Source organism: Poromitra crassiceps, assembly GCF_964638095.1.
Source record: "Poromitra crassiceps genome assembly, chromosome: 2".
NCBI lineage: Eukaryota > Metazoa > Chordata > Actinopteri > Beryciformes > Melamphaidae > Poromitra > Poromitra crassiceps.
In genome coordinates, this window is record NC_139624.1 from 94900172 (window position 1) to 94919809 (window position 19638).

The 19638-nt window shown below is 42.0% G+C and overlaps 1 protein-coding gene across 1 annotated transcript; it reads right to left on the bottom strand.

The window, feature by feature from the left end:
* Positions 1-1628: 1628 nt before the first annotated feature.
* LOC310772363 (tissue factor-like) lies at positions 1629-17825 on the bottom strand. The gene is made up of 6 exons (XM_083632143.1): positions 17639-17825; positions 16668-16779; positions 13963-14156; positions 11067-11248; positions 7376-7541; positions 1629-3199 (listed from the first exon to the last, which is right to left on the bottom strand). Exons 1-6 carry the CDS (start codon positions 17715-17717, stop codon positions 3060-3062), a joined length of 873 nt encoding a protein of 290 aa, XP_083488269.1. The 5' UTR covers positions 17718-17825; the 3' UTR covers positions 1629-3059.
* Between the last annotated feature and the right edge of the window lie 1813 nt (positions 17826-19638).

Genomic DNA, 19638 nt, shown 5'->3' on the forward strand with positions numbered 1-19638 from the left:
AGAAAGACTAAATAACAATATAAGGCTACTAGCTGGTTCAACACGGGGCACACACACACACACACACACACACACACACACACACACACACACACACACACACACACACACACACACACACACACACACACACACACACACACACACACACACACATCTGCCAACATTAGGCTGTGAAAAAGAGGACCCATTTGAAAATGTTTCTTTTCCCTCGCCAACATTTTGCCTAACTCTGGAGTGTCTGGCTTTAAAACTGAGCCTGCTGCAGCCTCTGAAAGTATGTTCAAAATTCCGAAAATCGGCCAAATCCGGCTACTCCTCAGGGTTAATGTGTAGCTATGTAAAAACTGTTGTCTGTAAAAAAATAATAATAATAATAATTCTCTGGCGGACCACCAGGCGAAGCCCCACGGACCACTGTTTGGGAACCAATGCACTAGGAAAAAGTCTGTACTCTGTGCCCACAGATCCCCCCCCCCCCCTCCATTAAGTTGCAGATGTGACAGTTAGACATTTGCTTGGATCACGGAAACACTTGGGTGTAGAGTATATATACCTTGTCAAACATCACTAGGAAAATAAATCCCCCCCCAGATGGGTAGCCTACCGACCAACCCTACTGACTCACAGACTAAAACCGGTGTTGTTGTTTTTCCTAAATTGTGGTCATAATGATCTTTAGTCCTATCAGCAGATAGCTTGTTGGCCTTCTCTTGAGCCCGTAAGTCCACTGGCCTTTCTGCTCACGTCATTCAATTTGGAAGAAGTACAGAAACATTTCTAGTCTTCAGTAACATCTCTTCCAAGTCCAACACTGTTCTTACTCCACAATTATCCTCCCGTAACCTGCACTCCAGTAATAGAAACCTCCACCCACCCCCAAAACTAAGCTCCACACACCATCGGGGATCAGGCCTTCTGCTCGGCTGCACCCCGTCTTTGGAATACCCTACCTGACCACCTGAGGGCCCCACAGACTGTTGATACCTTTAAAAGGGGGCTAAAAACCTTCCATCTCAACAGAGCTTTCTCTTAACTTTGTGTTGTTCTTAATTTTTTATTTATTTTAGACATTGTCTACCATATTTGAATTATTAATCAGGCCCTTTCTTATCCAGGCCTTCCAACTGTGTGACTTTTTAAATGTTCTTTGCCGTTAATGCATTTTGGTCCCGTTTTCCAATTTTTCTCAAAATTCGGACTTTATTTTTAGAATTCCGCCTTTATTCTCAGAATCCCGATTTAAAGTTATAATCTCAAACATTTTCATTAAAAAAGTCACTATCTGATAGTGAGCCCATTGTCAGTTTGGATCTCACCTGCAATCGCCATAGGTGTCACCCAAGAGAACAAAACTGAAATCTTAGAGATGATCACTTTCACTTTAATCTCAGAACTAAAAAAAAAAAACATCACAAGTGACCCTAATCATATTCGCTAGTTTTAAATTGTGTGTGGTATAAAAAAATAAAAAATAAATAAGACGACCCTATTTGAATGTCAGGCGACCCCACTTAGGGTCACAACCCTAAGGTTGGGAACCACTGCTATTATTATGTTGCCACAAATGAATAAAAAGAACTGGTCCATTAGATGTTGTATTTCTTAATGACAAAAACAACCAAATGTCAATGTAAGGGTGACATTTATTATTGCATTAGTATGAGTTGTTAACATCCACCACTATTAAACAATCACATGATTGTTTGACAGTATTCACATATAGAGAAATACAACAGATTTGTGTTCAAATCTGTGGAAATGCACAAATTGAATTTGTTTTATAAAATATGTACAGTATATACTTCAACATTTCACCATAAAACAAATCTCTGAAGCATAGAATGTCTAAAAATCACATCATATACAAATAACACATTAATTGCAGTTAAACATAATAAATTAACCATCTGAATACAAAAATAAAATATACTAGTCTTGATTTCCCATACAATATAGTGTAGTCAAAATCATATCCTATTTCCCCAACAATCATTTTAAGTTAGAAAGTAATAAATAAATGCAGTTGGTAGTGTTTATGAAAAGTCAAAATCAGCAGTACCATATCCAGCAAAGAGAAAAAACAATAAAGAATACAGTATTTCCAGGCTTGAAAAGTACGAGTAGCATCTAAAATACCTCTGCGCAATAATTGCTGTGTTTGATTTCCATCCTGTTAAAACAGTATCTTCCTCAGCTCTCTTTATGTGCAGCACAAACAGGTTAGATAGAAATATGTCCACCATATTCACTTAGCAGCCTGCTCGCCACAATCAAATGTCGCCACTGTTTCTGCAATCCACGGATATAGAATATCACCTTTCTCGATACGTGTATATCAACGTTACGTCATAGAGTCTGCTATTGAAATAACGCAATGGCCGGTAAGGCGGTTGTGGTCGGAGTGGATGGAGGGCGTAAACACTTGCCTTTCACACCGGAGAGCCGTGTTCAATCCCCAAACACGGTCACAGCATTTCCAAAGTCTACATTTCAAGCATAAATCACATTTAAGGTTTTAGTTATTCAAGCCTAACCCAAACCATAATCCTAACCTTAACCAAGTTAACATTTTAGTTATTTAAGACTAACACAAACCATAATCCTAACCTTAACCAAGTTGTTTTACTTGCCTAAACTGTTTAGGCTAAACATAACCAAAGTTGTTAAAGTTGTTTTATTTGTGTTTAACTTTGGAAAGGCAGCAAGGTTTTCAAATTAACTGCTGTTTTGTTTCAAATTTACGTTGAGATTGTAGGTTTGCAGAAACATAAAATGCCATGTTCTAGAAATGTAAAAGGCTAATTTATGTTGAGAACTGTACAATGCCGACATTTTATTCTGGCGATTGGGATGCACTTGGTAGTTTCACAGAAACTAAAGGAAGGATTCAATTCCAGTGTTTGACAGTGGAATGTTGAACTCAGTCTGTCCTCATACGTGCCCTCCCCCCCCTCGATAGGCTTCAGTTCAGTCCAGCTGTACCTTGTTTTCCCACGAGCCAGCGAATGTGTATGTGTGTGTGTGTGTGTGTGTGTGTGTTGCTGAACAAACACTCTTCACACAACTCCCTCCTTTGCAGTGCGTGCAGCCCCCCTCCTCCTCCTCCTCTTGAGGCAGACCACGGTCACAGCGATGATGACGGCCACAATCAGCAGGATGAGGAAGATGGCACCGGCGATCACACCCACTGAATACACTGTGGACAACAGATTACATTAGACTGGATTAAATACACTGTGGACAACAGAATACAGATTACATTAAACTGGATTAAATACACTGTAGACAACATATTACATTAGACTGGATTAAATACACTGTGGACAACAGATTACATTATACTGGATTAAATACACTGTAGACAACATATTACATTAGACTGGATTAAATACACTGTGGACAACAGAATACAGATTACATTAGACTGGATTAAATAGTCTGTTCTGACACATGTGAACACACACACGTCCAGCCGCCCCCATCAGAGGGAGTCTGTTCTGGACATGTGAACCATCGACCTATATAAGATGGACGCAATTCCATGGTCCCATAAGTGAAGCCGCTGCATGTTAGATCGCCGCCCTGACGGCTGAATCCAGTATTAGGTCACAAGGCCCGCCTCCCCATGTTAGTGGATGGGAAAATCACAACCGAAATAATCACAGTATACGTCAGATAATTTTTTTACAAAGGTGGTTTGTATCATTTTAGATAGTCATTATCATGCTAATGCCTGTGCAAGTGGTCATTTTTCTGATCAGTTTGTTTTTAAGTAGTTATTTGACATATAAAAAGGGATAAAAATGGATGATTGACAGCTGTGGCAGCCAGTCTCAAGCCGTCATTGGCTGGACAGGCTCTTCACAGTATAGAACTAGCGTTGGTTTGACATAGACAGGACACAGTGCTGCTTTGTGCTTTCATCATGTAACGCTGCCTGGAGGTCTGGGTGGCTCTGTGTGTGGACCCGGGACAGAGGCTCTTAGCACGGGTAGTGGCTCCCTGGAGGTCGGGGTGGCTGTGCTGGCTACCAGACATATCAATGGACCGCAATAAAAAGAACATTGTTTTGAGAAAGGCACGAGAGGAATTAACGTTGGTTGGGGACTGAAGTAAGTTCAGAAAATATGTGTTTTAGTAGTTACTCCAGCTACGTTAGCAATAGCGTTAGCCACTTTCGCTAGTCGGCTGTTTTTCATTATTTATCGGCTTAATATTACTATAACTTAACAACCGATAACGATAGCTGGAATAACACAATAATATACACATATTTTCAGAACTTACCAGGTTGTCCAACTGCCAGGAAATGTGTTTTATAAGATGGGGCCTAGTACGCAAGCACCAGCCATGAGCTAATCGCTAACCCGTTAGCGTCACATAAACAGAGGTTTTATTTCTGGTATTAAAGCAACAAACATTTTTATATGGATATCTCAGAGAAATGCTTTGACTGTGGGGCTGTTCCTTCTTCACAAGCTCCTTTCTTAGCTGTTGTAAGGATATACGGTAGGGGTGGGGGAAAAAATCGATTCACCTAAGTATCGCGATTTTTAATGTCACGATTTTTTGGATCGATCTTTTATTCCAGAATCGATAATCGCAAAAAAAAAAAAAAAAAAAAAAAAAAAAATCTTTTTTTTTTGGGTGCTTGCAGTCAGGCCACTCACTGAACAGCAGGCCAGGCGCCGCCTACTGGTTTACTAGTGGTTTTATTACTTTATTAGTTAGTCTGAAGTAATAATTACACTTAAGGGTTAAAGTGGGTGCATCTCATTGTAAAATTGGACTTCAAACGGCCCAAATCTGGCTTCAAACGGCCCAAATTTCACGCGCGTTGGCCCATATCGGCCTGGCCTGCTTGGTATCTAATGCCCGGCCTGAATTATGATCCCAGTCCGCCCCTGTTTTTAACTATATCGCCCAGCCCTACTCATGATATATAATATACAGTCTCTAGTGTATGATTCAACTTTTACCATGTTCTAATCTAGTGTAAAAAAGCAAACAAACTGAAAAAAGAAAAGAAAAAAATAAACAAAAATCGCAATAAATCGTAATATCGAATCGCAATAATCGTAGAATCGCAATACTTAAGAATCGCAATATAAATCGAATCGGCACCCAAGAATCGTGATAGTATCGAATCGGGAGATAAGTGAATCGCCACAGCCCTAATATACGGTAGTTAACAGAGACGAGACTAGGCAGCTAGGCTAACGTTACCACTGAGCTATATTAAATGGAACGTTACAGCAGGCTGCCCTACCCACACTATACCAGTAAACAACGTAGCGTAAAGCGTCATGGTTAGATTTGTAAAACCAACATTTGCTCCAAAAGGAATTAAATCATAAAGTTAATCAAAATGCCACGGAAACATTGGCTAGCTTAATCAACACAGCAGTGGATCGGATAATTTCCCCTAGTGAGGCCGAGAGGAGCCTCCACTTCCGGTCCGGGCTGAGAGCACAGCAGCCCGGAGGAGAAATCTCCGACAACCAAAATCAGATTTTCGTACAGGCGTCATTTTGATAAACTGATCTCATAGTGGGACTCTTCCTGGTTACTTTTGGTGAGACAAAAAATATTACAACTTAAAGTGTAATATTTACAGAGCTAGACTGTATATAAATACACAACGCACTGTGCGCATTCTAGAAACAGCAGCTCTACATAAGAAAGTTCAGAGGGGCGTGGAGCTCTCGCAGGTTCTCAATCAAAGGCGCTAGTGCGCATGCTCTGGTTCACTGATCTGGCAGGATTTTGGCTTCAATACACATACAGGGCGGAGATACGGACGCTCTCTCCATTCATATTATAACTCAATGATGTGAACACACACGTCCAGCTGCCCCCATCAGAGGGAGTCTGTTCTGCACATGTGAACACACACGTCCAGCTGCCCCATCAGAAGGAGTCTATTCTGCACATGTCAACACACACGTCCAGCCGCCCCCATCAGAGGGAGTGTTGCTGAGTTGCATTTCTCATTTAGTCCAAACAAAGAGCCTCCAAGCCCACCGGCCATGTGTTGACATAAACCTAATTCCACTGTCTGTGTGTGTATGTTCGTGTGTGTATGTACGTGCATGTGCGTGTGTGTGCAGCATAGCCGGAATGAGTTTTGAAATGGGGGGACATCCAGGTTTGGATGATGTAATAACCTAGTGAATTTTTTCACATCAACTTCCTTTCAGTCTCAGCTTAGCCTACTGTTTCTCAAATATGGTAAGAAATGCATTCCCTCTTCTCGTCAGGGTATGCTACTTCTACATCCAAATCATCGCTTTTTCCGCCCTTTTCTTTTTTAAGCACAGTGGTCCGCCAACAAGCAGATAAAAAGGTTGGGGACGTCATCTTCTCAAGTGTGGAACTTCCAAATTCTTATAGAGGGTATGCACGTGAGTCGTGATGTCACAGAGGCAGAAGTCACTGTGTGGTCATGCCCACTGAGTGGCAGCTAAACTGATTTTGAATGCAGTAATCAACCTACTGTAGATAAATTACACCTGCTGCTCCAAACAGAGGAACCTGCTGAATGTTTTGCCATAGGTTTTGCCACTCAGTCCTGATTGAGGGGCCGTGTTCCGGTGGGAAACTGACATCCGTGCATACCCTCTATACACAGGGTCTAAAATTAGCACCACCCACTAGTCAAATGCTGGTAAAATATGCAAGTGGCTGGTAGATTTGCTTCACTCACCAGCCAAAAAACAACAACAAAACAATGGTAATCTATTGAGTGGCTGGTAAACCTGATACCGTGCGCGGCTTGAGACTTGATCAAAGGCCAGACAGAGAGGTGTAACAAACGGGACTCCCCCTGCCCGCCTGGCTTCCTTCCTCCTCGGCAGGCTTTCCCGTAAGCAGCTGGCGGATCTTTCTGTGAAAGGGCTACTTCCCCTCTTCGCAAACACATCAACCCTCAACAGCCTCACTTTCAAGCAATGTCACTGAACAGCCAGTGCTGTAAAAGTAATAATACTGTTATCTACATTACATTACATCATTTAGCAGGTGCTTTTCCAAAGCTACTTACAAGAGTACATGTTGTCAACAGTAGTGAAATCAACTGTGCAACACAGTCTATGTCAGTTAAAACGTTTTAAAAGGAGAAAGTTGTTTTATGAAGGATTTGGTTGTTTTTAGGATAAGGAGGGTCCAGGTGTAGCCTAAAAAGGTGTGTTTTTAGTCTCCAATGAAAGATAATGGATCGTGATTTGGTTGTTCTGAGCTCGTTCCACCATTGTGACGCCTGGGACGAGATATCTACGTTAACTATGTGATGCAATTTTAATAATTTGTAAAAGCACTACAGTAATAAAATGTGGCTTGATTTGATATGATGGTGACATAATGTCATCCTTACTTTCAAAGATGGACTGGTCGTCGTCTTTGGTGCACTCGGGGAGGCTGATCTCTCCCAGTTGCTTGTCGCTGCTGCGGCTGGGGATGTAGGCCTGGAGGTTGACGCAGTATCTCTCCCCTCGGTCCACTTTCAGCTCGATCTCACTGGTCTTAGAGTTATAGATTTTCTAAAGACAACACAGACAGAAAACACTTTCATTTTCAGCTCAATCTCACTGGTCTTTCTAAAGACAACACAGAGGGCACTGGTCTTAGAGTCATATACTTTCTAAAGACAACACAGAGAGCACTGGTCTTAGAGTCATATACTTTCTAAAGACAATACAGAGGGCACTGGTCTTAGAGTCATACACTTTCTAAAGACAACACAGAGAGCACTGGTCTTAGAGTCATATACTTTCTAAAGACAATACAGAGGGCACTGGTCTTAGAGTCATATACTTTCTAAAGACAATACAGAGGGCACTGGTCTTAGAGTCATATACTTTCTAAAGACAATACAAAGGGCACTGGTCTTAGAGTCATATACTTTCTAAAGACAATACAGAGGGCACTGGTCTTAGAGTCATACACTTTCTAAAGACAACACAGAGGGCACTGGTCTTATCATATACTTTCTAAAGACAACACAGAGGGCACTGGTCTTAGAGTCATATACTTTCTAAAGACAATACAAAGGGCACTGGTCTTAGAGTCATATACTTTCTAAAGACAACACAGAGGGCACTGGTCTTAGAGTCATATACTTTCTAAAGACAATACAGAGAGCACTGGTCTTAGAGTCATACACTAAAGACAATACAGAGTGGTCTTAGAGTCATATGGGCTCTATCTTTCCCCTGGCCTTAAATTTGCATTTATGGCTTGGCCTAGCGCCATTAGTGGGCGTGGTCAGGCGCATTCCCTAATTTTTCCTCGCCGCTAAAGCCGGCACTAACCATTTAACCATGCCTTTTTAAGCGTAGAATTATTCACAACTGTGGCCATTGGCGATCTGCAGTAAACCAATCACATTCTTCCCTTTCAAGCTCCGATTCCACGGAGCGATCCAGTCCGGTCAGAAAAGCATGACCAAAGCGCTGTGAGCTCCCCCCCTCCGTTTCTTTCATACCCATCTGTCTCCATATGCTCCTCAAACAAATCTCACAGCAGTTTAAATACAGCAAGCATGTAAATACGCTACACTATAGCAAGAACAAACTGAAAATAATGTTCTAAACGCATCGGCTAGAAAAATATAGCCTATCCCTGGATGTCATGAGATTAGATTGGTGAAAGTGTCTTTTGGTGTCTTTTCTTCTCCCCCTCTGCATGGCTAGACAGGTAGGATGATGCAACAGCCTCTGAATGACAGGGGCTCAAAACTACGGTACTGTTTAACAACTTTTTTCCATTGGTCATTGTGCCTGCCTAGTGCCTACATATAAATTAGTGTGGCCTTTCCCCCAAAATAGTGATGGTTCTGTCATTCTGTGGTGTAGCCTACATTTCAGATCTGATGCTTGCAGTGCGCTATCCACCTTATTTTTGGCGGCCATTTTTGCCTGATTTGCATGATGGGTGCTTCTTCCGGTGTGATCCTCCCAGCCTTGTTGCTGACAGCTTGACACCCGTCTGGGCGAACGGAGCAAATCACTAATCAGGTCCAGCTTGGCAAAAATCTCGTCGATAAATATCCCTTTAAGAGCGCAGTGCATTCATGGGTAATCGCCTGCTGTGGCTAATATTAGCCGCTAGTTAGTTATGTTACATGGAAGTAAAACACCACTGAATGACCAAATTGATATAACTTTTAACCATTTCGAGTAACACTGTTTCCATACGGATCACCAGCGTTAGTTTGTTGTTTATAACGTGGCTATATTCATAACGTTTTCTATCTCGGATGCGTTATTTCGAATCGCACATAGGTTACGCCTGGCGCAACCTATGTGGGTTTTAGGACGAAACAGACTCGAGCCACTAACGTCATCTTAAGAGCACAATATTCCTGGAATGCAAGTTTAACTAAACAGTTACATGTCCTCTGCATTCTACATAAAATTAAGATATTACGGGTTGTTTTATTTTGTATGTTACATACTTATTGACCAAGTTATGTTCAATTCAGCCAGGGTACAAGAGACTGAGTGTAGGTGGCCATCTTTTCAAATCAAGTAGAATACCATTTAGGAAATGGCAAGCTGCAACAATAAGTCACATTAAACCGGACCTTGTACGCACAATTATTTTTTACAGTGGGGCATTCAAAAATAAGGTGGATAGGGGCAGAAATTGACGTGCGAGAGAGAGGGAGTGAGAGAGAGAGAGAGAGAGAGGGGGGAGAAAGAGTGAGATAGCGGCAGTGATTGAATAAGCCGTGGGTGCATCCCCGGGGCCGGCGCACTGAATAAGACCTGGTTTGAAAAGCGCTAACCGCAAAATTAACGCCAGTTGGGAAGATCGCTTTAGGCTGGATAATTAAGGCCGAAAGGCGTAAAGTGCATTTCAGGGCGTAAAAACATGACGCTATCTTCCCGAGTCACGGGTAGGCAGGCGCAAAGCGTGTTTTTTTGCGTTAAACGCCAGTTTAGTGCCTAAGGCCAGGGGGAGAATAGAGCAAATACACTTTCTAAAGACAACACAGAGGTCCACTTTCAGCTCTATCTCACTGGTGTTGGAGTCAACAGAGAGAACACAGAGGGAAAATATTCATTTCATGTCCAATAGATCAAAGTTTCCCAAACTTTTTTCTGGGGATCCACTTTTTAAAAATGACAAACCATCATGACCCAATTCACAATAGGCCTTAATATATAAATTGTGAGAAGAGTGAATTAGTGTATAAATGAACGCTCCTGGCGATTTTTTTGGTGCAGCTTCTGCATCACCTTATATTATCTTGAATAGGTAAACCTGCCATCTTGAAGAGATACGCTTGATAAATCACAACTTTGTATCAAACATACACATGTTCAATACTTTATAAATGAGACCAAATGAATACATTTAGGCGGATTTAACAGGCTATGTAGTTGTTTTTATTTCTCATCAGTAAAACAATATACACATTTTAAATAAAAGACTATGGAAGAAATTATGCAAATTTATTTGGTGATCCAAATAAAATCGCCGGTGGGTGCCGATATAGAGCATTGACAACTTCTACAGTTTCATAGTGCATGACCTCGACTGATATGAATTTGTGTAGGCCAATAGCGATATTGAATAACAGAATGTAACTATTTTATGTGACTGTGATGATGTGTTTTCCTCATTTGTATGTCCAGGAAATCTTTTAGCAATACTATGTACACAGTCTGTCTAGTTAGATTTGATGCAAATACTTTGAATTTTGAGTGTCAGCTTTAGGCAATGATCAGAAGATGCTATAGGCTACATTTGTTGACATTGTTGTAGAGATTGGCTGACTTTTCTGTGTCTTTTGACGTGTTGAGTGTTATAGGTTATTTTGCACGGGTGGTATAGTGTTATGAGAAGTTGATTTACTTGGAATTGCACTTACTAGAGTTTTGAGAAATGCATATGCATTTCATGAAACTCTAGTCTAACCTCATTCTCTACACTTGCAACTACGTAAGGGTGTTATTGCACTTACAGCTACGCCTTTTTCACACCAAGCAACACCCCACTTTTGTGTGTGTGTGTGTGTGTGTGTGTGTGTGTGTGCGTGCGTGCATGCGTGTGCTGACCTTGCCGCTGCTCCCTGCCTTCCTGTAGTACACTCTGTACTGCAGCTCCTCAGAGAAAATGTCGCGGATGCTCAGCTGGCGGCCTCCTTCAAACACGGCCGTGAGTGGGTCGGTCACATACAGCGTGAGCGTCCCTTTGGCTTTGTTGGCCACCATCTTGAATTTCGGGCTGCCTATGTCAGCTGGGGGGGGGGGGGGGGGGGAGAGAGAGAGAGGTCAGATCTGTAGAGAGCTCGCTGGTTTGATAGATAGATAGATAGATAGATAGATAGATAGATAGATAGATAGATAGATAGATAGATAGATAGATAGATAAATAGATAGATAGATAGACTTTATTTATCCCCGGAGGGAAATTCTTGCATTACAGCAGCAGTAACCAATGACAGTAACATAACATACTTAATTACTTATATCAAAAACACACAGGTAGGTGTCATTCAAACAAATATAGATATAGTATATACATACTATAAATATATAATACAGTATATATAAATACTTACGAAACAATATATACATATTTTACACAACTACTAGTAACTGTCCACTTGTATCATATTATATTATATAATACTATTATTACTATCTTTCCAAGTACACGTGTGCTATGTGGACAAAAGGTGTACAATGTGCATAAGCAATGTGAGTTAAGTAGTGACTTTATGGGAGGGGAGGGGAGGAGAGAGGGAGGGAGAGGAGGAGTCTCCTCTCTCTGCATGTATGGGAGTTATTATATATGGTTATTGCGGTGGGCACGAAAGGCCTCCTGTACCGGTCTTTACTGCATGGGAGCTGACGGAGCCTCTGACTGAAAACACTCTGTTGTCCAGGCAGTAGGTTGTGTAGGGGGTGTGTCGTGTTGTCCATTATTTTGAGCAGCTTGTGCAACATCCTTCTCTCCACAACCACCTTCAGGGGCTCCAGAGTAGTCCCCAGCACTGAGCCAGCTCTCTTTTTGTTTGTTCAGTTTCTTTAAGTCACCAGCTCTGATGCTGCTGCCCCAGCTGGTGGCAGCAAAGAGGACTGCACTTGCCACAACAGACTGATAAAAGATATGCAACATCTTGCTGCATACATTGAATAATCTAAGCTTCCTAGACTCAAAGTGTCCTACAGACACACAGCTAGCCTCTGCTAGACTCAAACTGTCCCACAGACACACAGCTAGCCTCTGCTAGACTCAAACTGTCGCACAGACACACAGCTAGCCTCTGCTAGAGTGTCCTACAGACACACAGCTAGCCTCTGCTAGACTCAAACTGTCCCACAGACACACAGCTAGCCTCTGCTAGACTCAAACTGTCGCACAGACACACAGCTAGCCTCTGCTAGACTCAAACTGTCGCACAGACACACAGCTAGCCTCTGCTAGACTCAAACTGTCCCACAGACATCCTGAAGTAGGTGTGAAAGCAGCCGTGGTTCAGTGATCTCCATGCTTTCTGCTCTCCTCAAAAGTAAAAGCATGTTGTTGTCGCTGCCCCATTTTTTCATGTTGTGATGGTTTGTTTAGAACCTATTTATTTTAAGCGCAAAATCAAACGTTTATTCACACTGCTCTTGGTGTGTGGATGATATGCGATATGGCGTTCATGATTCAATACAACTATACAATGTAATAAATACAAGTTCAGTAACAACAAAGTATGACTATGCAGAATTATGTTTTTCTCTGAGACAAATATTTGTTGCAATGCAATTGACTTGCTACAGTAGAAGGTAACAAGAATGGATGAACAATTTAAAAATGTAATAACAATGTGACAATACTATAATTTGGATTGAGAGCTTGTGAAACTGTGATGGTCAAGGATGTCAACCGATAACCATTTAACCGATACCGTTTAAACATTAACCGATTAATACTATCAGTTAATCAGTAAAAAAAAAGTTTACTTTACCCCATGTAGCCTAATAAAAAAAAAGTTTGTTGCATGGTAAAAGAAAAATAATCTATACAATCTATTTCTTAGATAACTCATGCAGGCGACATGTTGTGTAATTCTTGTGTATTTTCACATTTAATTGTCATCCTCTTCAATTAAGTCTCCGACCACACCGCATGTTGATTGAGCATTGAGCAGCGGTAATTGATGATTGAAAAGTATCAAGTTAACATTACTCTTTACCGTTAGAACACACGCCAGTTCAGAGAGATTGTTTCAAAACGGGAAATGGACTGTGTATCAGGGTGAGTACAACTGCATCACCAAATGACAGACATGATATGTGCACATTCAGAGTGAGATCCATTTGTATTTGTATTTGCATTGATTAACTAAAACTCTGACTGCCTGGAAGCACTCCCTGCGTGTGCTCTCAAATGCTGCTGTTAAAAAACAACAACAACGCTAGCGTTGCTACACGCTGAAAATGGCAAGTTTTGACAAAGATCTGGATTGTGCAATAAAGCAGGCCTGCTTGGTACTGTACTTTGGGTTGATGGTTGTAAAGATAACAGCCTTTTTAACCCGCTAGACCAGTGAGAGTCTTCATGCTGAAGCCTGGTGAGTGGTGACAGACATCAACTGAAAGACACTGTTCAGCACCGCACGGGGAAACGCGTCAACTTCGCCAGCCAGAGTAATGCATTAGGCTATAAATAGTACTGTACATTTTAATCTTGTTAGTTATATCGGTTAATGAGTGTCGATTGTCGGTCAAGAAAGAAAAATCATTTTCGCCATCAAGCGTCTCATTTCTGATTACTTCAGCAGAATAACATGTAGCTGATACCACTATTCATTTTTCTGGCCAATCACAATTGATTGTTAGTTTTCCCTCTTTGTCTGAACTTTTTTCCCCTGTGCTCTTGTTATTAGTGAATATGCATGTGAGGCATATTTTTAAGCTTATTTGATGGTGTTTTGTGTGTAGTAGAGGGGGGACCTACTGTCTGTGTAAGGGCAGAAGCGTGCGGCGCTGGTGGAGGGGAACTCTATGAGGTCGGAGAGGGCCCCGCGGGGGGGCTCTGACAGAACGTCTGCTGTGTAGGTGGCCCTTAGCTGGCTCAGAGAACTGGACAGATCACACAGTGTCTCTGCTGTCCGGATACAGTGAGGGTTCCTCTCTCGGTTCTCACCAACTCTGCAACAACAGGCAGGCCAAGAGTTCCATTACAAACACATGCCTGTTACACATATTTACAGTAGCCTACATAGAGTCCCCATCAGTATCGGCTTATTTAAATGGGAAAAAAGGAAAGGGGGGGGGCTCATAAGGCATTATAAGTCATCATAAGTGCATCACATGGCATTACAAGAGCAACATCAGGAATTAGAAGTGTGTTTTACGAGCATTACAAGAACATTGTATAAGGAAGAGACGTGCATTATAAGGCACCATAAAATCATTACAAGTGAATCATAGGGAATTATAAGTGCATTATAAGTGCATGCATTATAAGGTATAAGAACATTATGAGGAATCAGAAAGCATAATAAGGCGTCATAAGAGCATGGTAAGACATAAGCACGTGGTTAGTGCATGAGAATTATTATAATCAAGGCATGAAACACAATTTGGAAAACCTCACTAATTTATGAATTAACCGTATGTAGGCTGGCCACTAGGCCTATAGTTAATAATGACATAACACATTTGCTCAGAACTGGTAAGAAACGTTTGGGGGCTCCAAAGTGCCGGGCAGGTGGATGGAGACAGTGACAGCTCATAGCAGGTGGATGAAGACAGTGACAGCTCATAGCAGGTGGATGGAGACAGTGACAGCTCATAGCAGGTGGATGGAGACAGTGACAGCTCATAGCAGGTAGATGGAGACAGTGACAGCTCATAGCAGGTAGATGGAGACAGTGACAGCTCATAGCAGGTAGATGGAGACAGTGACAGCTCATAGCAGGTAGATGGAGACAGTGACAACTCATAGCAGTTAGATGGAGACAGTGACAACTCATAGCAGGTAGATGGAGACAGTGACAGCTCATAGCAGGTGGATGGAGACAGTGACAGCTCATAGCAGGTGGATGGAGACAGTGACAGCTCATAGCAGGTAGATGGAGACAGTGACAGCTCATAGCAGGTGGATGAAGACAGTGACAATTCATAGCAGGTAGATGGAGACAGTGACAACTCATAGCAGGTAGATGGAGACAGTGACAACTCATAGCAGTTAGATGGAGACAGTGACAACTCATAGCAGGTAGATAGAGACAGTGACAACTCATAGCAGGTAGATGGAGACAGTGACAAGTCATAGCAGGTAGATGGAGACAGTGACAACTCATAGCAGTTAGATGGAGACAGTGACAACTCATAGCAGGTAGATGGAGACAGTGACAACTCATAGCAGTTAGATGGAGACAGTGACAACTCATAGCAGGTAGATGGAGACAGTGACAACTCATAGCAGTTAGATGGAGACTAGGGATGGGTACCGAGACCCGGTACCAAACGGGCCCCGGGGCCGGATTTCGAGATACCGGAGGATCAACAAGCTTTCACGTTAACGGTTCTCTTATCGGTACTGGATAAATTAAGAAAATTGATTTCCTATTTATTTGCTACATAAACGTTTTGCACATTTTATCGCACCAACTCCGTAAGACATGCCTATGATGTGTTTTTTATGATTTCCGAATGAGAAAAGAGATCCTCTTTTCTTTTCCGTGTTGCTTTCTCTCTCTCTCTCAGAGGAGAGACAGGCAGCAGCTGCCAGCGAGGAGCCGAGCCTGACTGAGAGGAGAGAGGGGCGGGGCGGGCAGCACACACACATGCACAAACTACACACACTGAAGCCGACAGGCAGCTGAGCCGAGGAGACACCGCACCACGTTAAGAAAGAACGGAGCGATCAAAAGTCTGGTTGTACTTCACTCGAGTTGATGCTGACAATTCACGTTGTCATAACAAGTGCGATAAATCGTTCACTAGCAACGGTGGAAACACGAGCAATTTGTCTAAACACTTAGCCAAAGACAAAGCGCATCAAATAGGTACAAACGGAGAAATGCAGTTTTTGACAAGCTAGCTCACACGACTTCATCATCTGTCAATAATGACCCGGTTGTGGTTACGCATGATACATGGACCCACCTCGTCATCAGGTAGGACTATGTGAACATGGATGATTAAGATTTATGCTTTCCCTAGCTGAATGTTGGTATTGGCAGTGGTAGGAGATTTAAATTCTTATATAATACTGGATATTTAAATTAATAATAAAAACGCACCCATTAAGATTTTGCAACTGTTTTTTTTCTCCCCTTAAAAATAACAAAAAGAACAGACAACAACCAGACCCATTTTTTTCTGGGTTTTTCTCTCTTAAAAATAACAAAAAGTACCGATAAGAGTACCGTTAAAGTACCCGGATCGATAAGCAGTATCAATAACAGTAGTAGTATAGTTAATTCCTTAACAATACCCATCCCTAATGGAGACAGTGACAACTCATAGCGTTTGGAGATCTGTGGCTACATTAAACATTCCAGTAAAAGCTAGCGGATCAATAATTGAGTCTTATCACACCGCTGCTGCCAGTAAGCTTTGTCCAGCCCAGGCTAACCTTTCTCCCAACCTCCCTGACTGGCCAGGCCATCCACTTACAGAGAACGCCACTGTGTAGGAGTAGTCACTTACACAGAGAACTCCACCGTGTAGGAGTAATCAGCGGATGCTTTGGGTTGCCAGGTCAGCAGTGTTTTAAAGTTGGTGGATTTCCAGGTGACGTTTTGCGCTCTGGGAAACGAGCCTGCAAAATGACACAATGTAAAATGCCTGACAACTGTAACGTGAACTCAGGAAAATGTGGCAAGAGCAAAATGAATCAAAAGCAATTAACACAAAGCAGTCTAGTGCCTGACATCATGAGAATACACAGTATATTATGAGTAGGCCTATCACTTAAATTACTTTTACTTGACATTTACATAGACACTTTACATGGACATTTACATGGACATTATCCTACCACCCCCCCCCCCCACCCCACACACACACACACACAATTTTATTAATTATAATTTATAATTTTAAGATTGTTTTTCTGTTCACTTCACCTTCTGCTATGGATGTGATCACCGTGCTGCATAGCCTACTGCACTAAGTCAAATTCCTTGTTTGTAATTATGATTACTCACTATGGCTATCAAAATGAATCTTGAATGAATGAGGCCCATTTGATAGGCTACTACATGTTTATTGTGATACATGCAGTATGCCTACATTTCGTTGTCCTGTATAACCTCCCTTATCTTCAGGCCTAATCGCTGTAACCACACCCCATACCTTTTAGTTACATTCCAGATTCCACATGCTATAACGTTAATGCCCATTCGTTAGCTACATGCTTGACCTTCCATTTTATTTTATTTTTGCATCTTCTTACTTTGCTGTTGTCACACTTTAATAAAGGTTCATCTTATTGATCCTAAACTCGAATGTGAGTCATTGGAGGTCAAATGCTGAAAATAATTTGGTCTTCTACGCCATGAAAATCAATAAAAAAAAAAATCTAATGATGTTCCCCTCCCAGGTAGGCTAGTGTAGACCGCTTTAAGTCGATGCACAGCATTCCCAACAAGCTAATAATGAACTAGAGCTGGACTCACCTGAGGCTGAGCTGCTACAGAAACACATCAAGTTGATAAAGAGACACAGAATGGCTGCTGCTACTCCACTTGTCGCCATGTTGTTGTAACCTTATTCCAATTGTCACAAATAAGTCCAGATCCAGAAAGGCTAGTGTGTTCTGTTCTGTTCTGTTCTCTGTTCTGGTAACGCAGCTCCTCTGTTCTGCCTGCCTGAGCCTTTGATGTATGTGTGTGCCTCGCTCACGTACAAGCTTTTAACTGCGCGAGGGATGACCAAGTAAGGAGCGTCCGGCTGCTGCGTCATCAGACTGGGTGGGGCCAGCGTGCATGCTGCTCTGAGGTCACACTGTATTTCACACTTGTTTCTGCTGCTTTCTCTGCAACTCCTGTGCTACCTACTATTCATAGTATTCCATTTCCATGATGTCACATGCATTTCTTACCAATATGGCACTTTACAATCAATGTTGGGCAGTCACTTAATTACAGTAGCCTAACTACTTTCCCCAGTAACTAGTAGGCTAATGTAAGGGCTTACAATTTCCCCCCAAAAAATCTCCAGCACTGGCACAGCGCTAAGTGTGGAGATAGGTCTGGACAGAGTCAAGTCAAGTCAAGTCAAGTTTATTTATATAGCCCTAATTCACAAGCATGTCTCAGAGGGCTTCACAGAAAGTATGTCTAGCTAATTCTAGCTAACACACAGTAACAAGAATATACAGAATAAAGATAACATTTGAACAATTGATAATATAGAAAATATAGGAATGAGGGGAGAGCAGAGGAGAGCGCAGGAGAAGGGAGGGGAGGGGGAAGGGAGGGGGAATGTGAGAGAGTGATGGGGTGGGGAGGGTATAGGAGGTGGGGAGGAGCAAGAGGAGAGAGCAGGAGAGGGGAAGGGAGGGGAGGTGTGGGGGAGAAGAGAGCAGGGGGAGGGAGGAGGTGGGGAGAGAATGAGCAATATAGACGGAGGAGAGGGGGGAGGTGGGGAGAAGATAGGAATGTGGAGGAGGAGAGAAGGAGAGATGGGGGTGCAGGGGAGGGAGAGCCAGGGTAGAGAAGCAGGGGGAGCGTCCCACATCCCCCCCCCCCTCCCAAGTAGGCCTAGGTAAATGAATAACATTTATGCAGTTTGGCTGATTTGACTCCTGTAGGCCTAAAGTTAATTATTGTAGGCTAATAAAGTTGATTCCATTCTAAAAAGAGCTGGTTAAACAGGTTTTATGGAAGGGGGTAGCAAGAGTAATAGTAAAGTAACTAGTAACATAGCATTACTTTTGATATCAAGTAGCCTAATGTAAAGTAATTGTATTACATTTTAAAGGAGTAATAAGTAGGCTAACTAACTACACTTCCTGAGTTACTTGCCCAATACTAGCTGTGTTCGAAATCGGTCCCTATTACAGAAATAGTGGACTATATGTGTTGACTATTTTGTAGGCTACTATAGTGTCCGAATTCTCAACTGTTCATTTGATTCATTCACTATATTGTCCACTATAAAATACCCACAATGCACTGCAATTTCTTGTGAACAGAGAATGTAACCTACATTTCTCCCATATACCACAATGCAATGCGGTCATGTTTACCAAAGGAGAAGAAGAGTGAGCTAGTGTCCAAAACTCATTTGATCGTTCCCCATATAGTTCACTTGATAAACACTACGTGGGGAATAGTGAGTGAGTGAACGAGTGAACCATTCCGAACAGGGCTTTTGTTTACAACACACCTCATTAGCTGTGTGTCATTTGATTGTAATCACCTGTCAATTGATTACAATCACCTGTTATTTTCCTACCAAGATGGCCTGTGGTGAGTAGGTAGTATCAATACTATTGATAATCATTATGGGGTGAATTCATTTAAATGTAAGGTTATTTTAAGGGTTGGTTGGTATGAAAAGATGACTGACAAGATATTGTTTGGTCAGGATAATACAGAGGTGTATTATTTAATTTTAGTCCACGGGCCGCTACTGAAATGTAGACCTAAAGGATTAGGCCCTAAGTACATTT

Excerpts from the sequence above, each read along its gene's own strand:
- LOC310772363 (XM_083632143.1), bottom strand. The coding sequence starts at position 17,717 with ATGGCGACAAGTGGAGTAGCAGCAGCCATTCTGTGTCTCTTTATCAAC. Across the intron at positions 16,780-17,638 it reads CTGTAGCAGCTCAGCCTCAG|GCTCGTTTCCCAGAGCGCAA; the intron begins GTGAGTCCAGCT and ends GTCATTTTGCAG. Across the intron at positions 11,249-13,962 it reads CTTCTGCCCTTACACAGACA|CTGACATAGGCAGCCCGAAA; the intron begins GTAGGTCCCCCC and ends CCCCCCCCCCAG.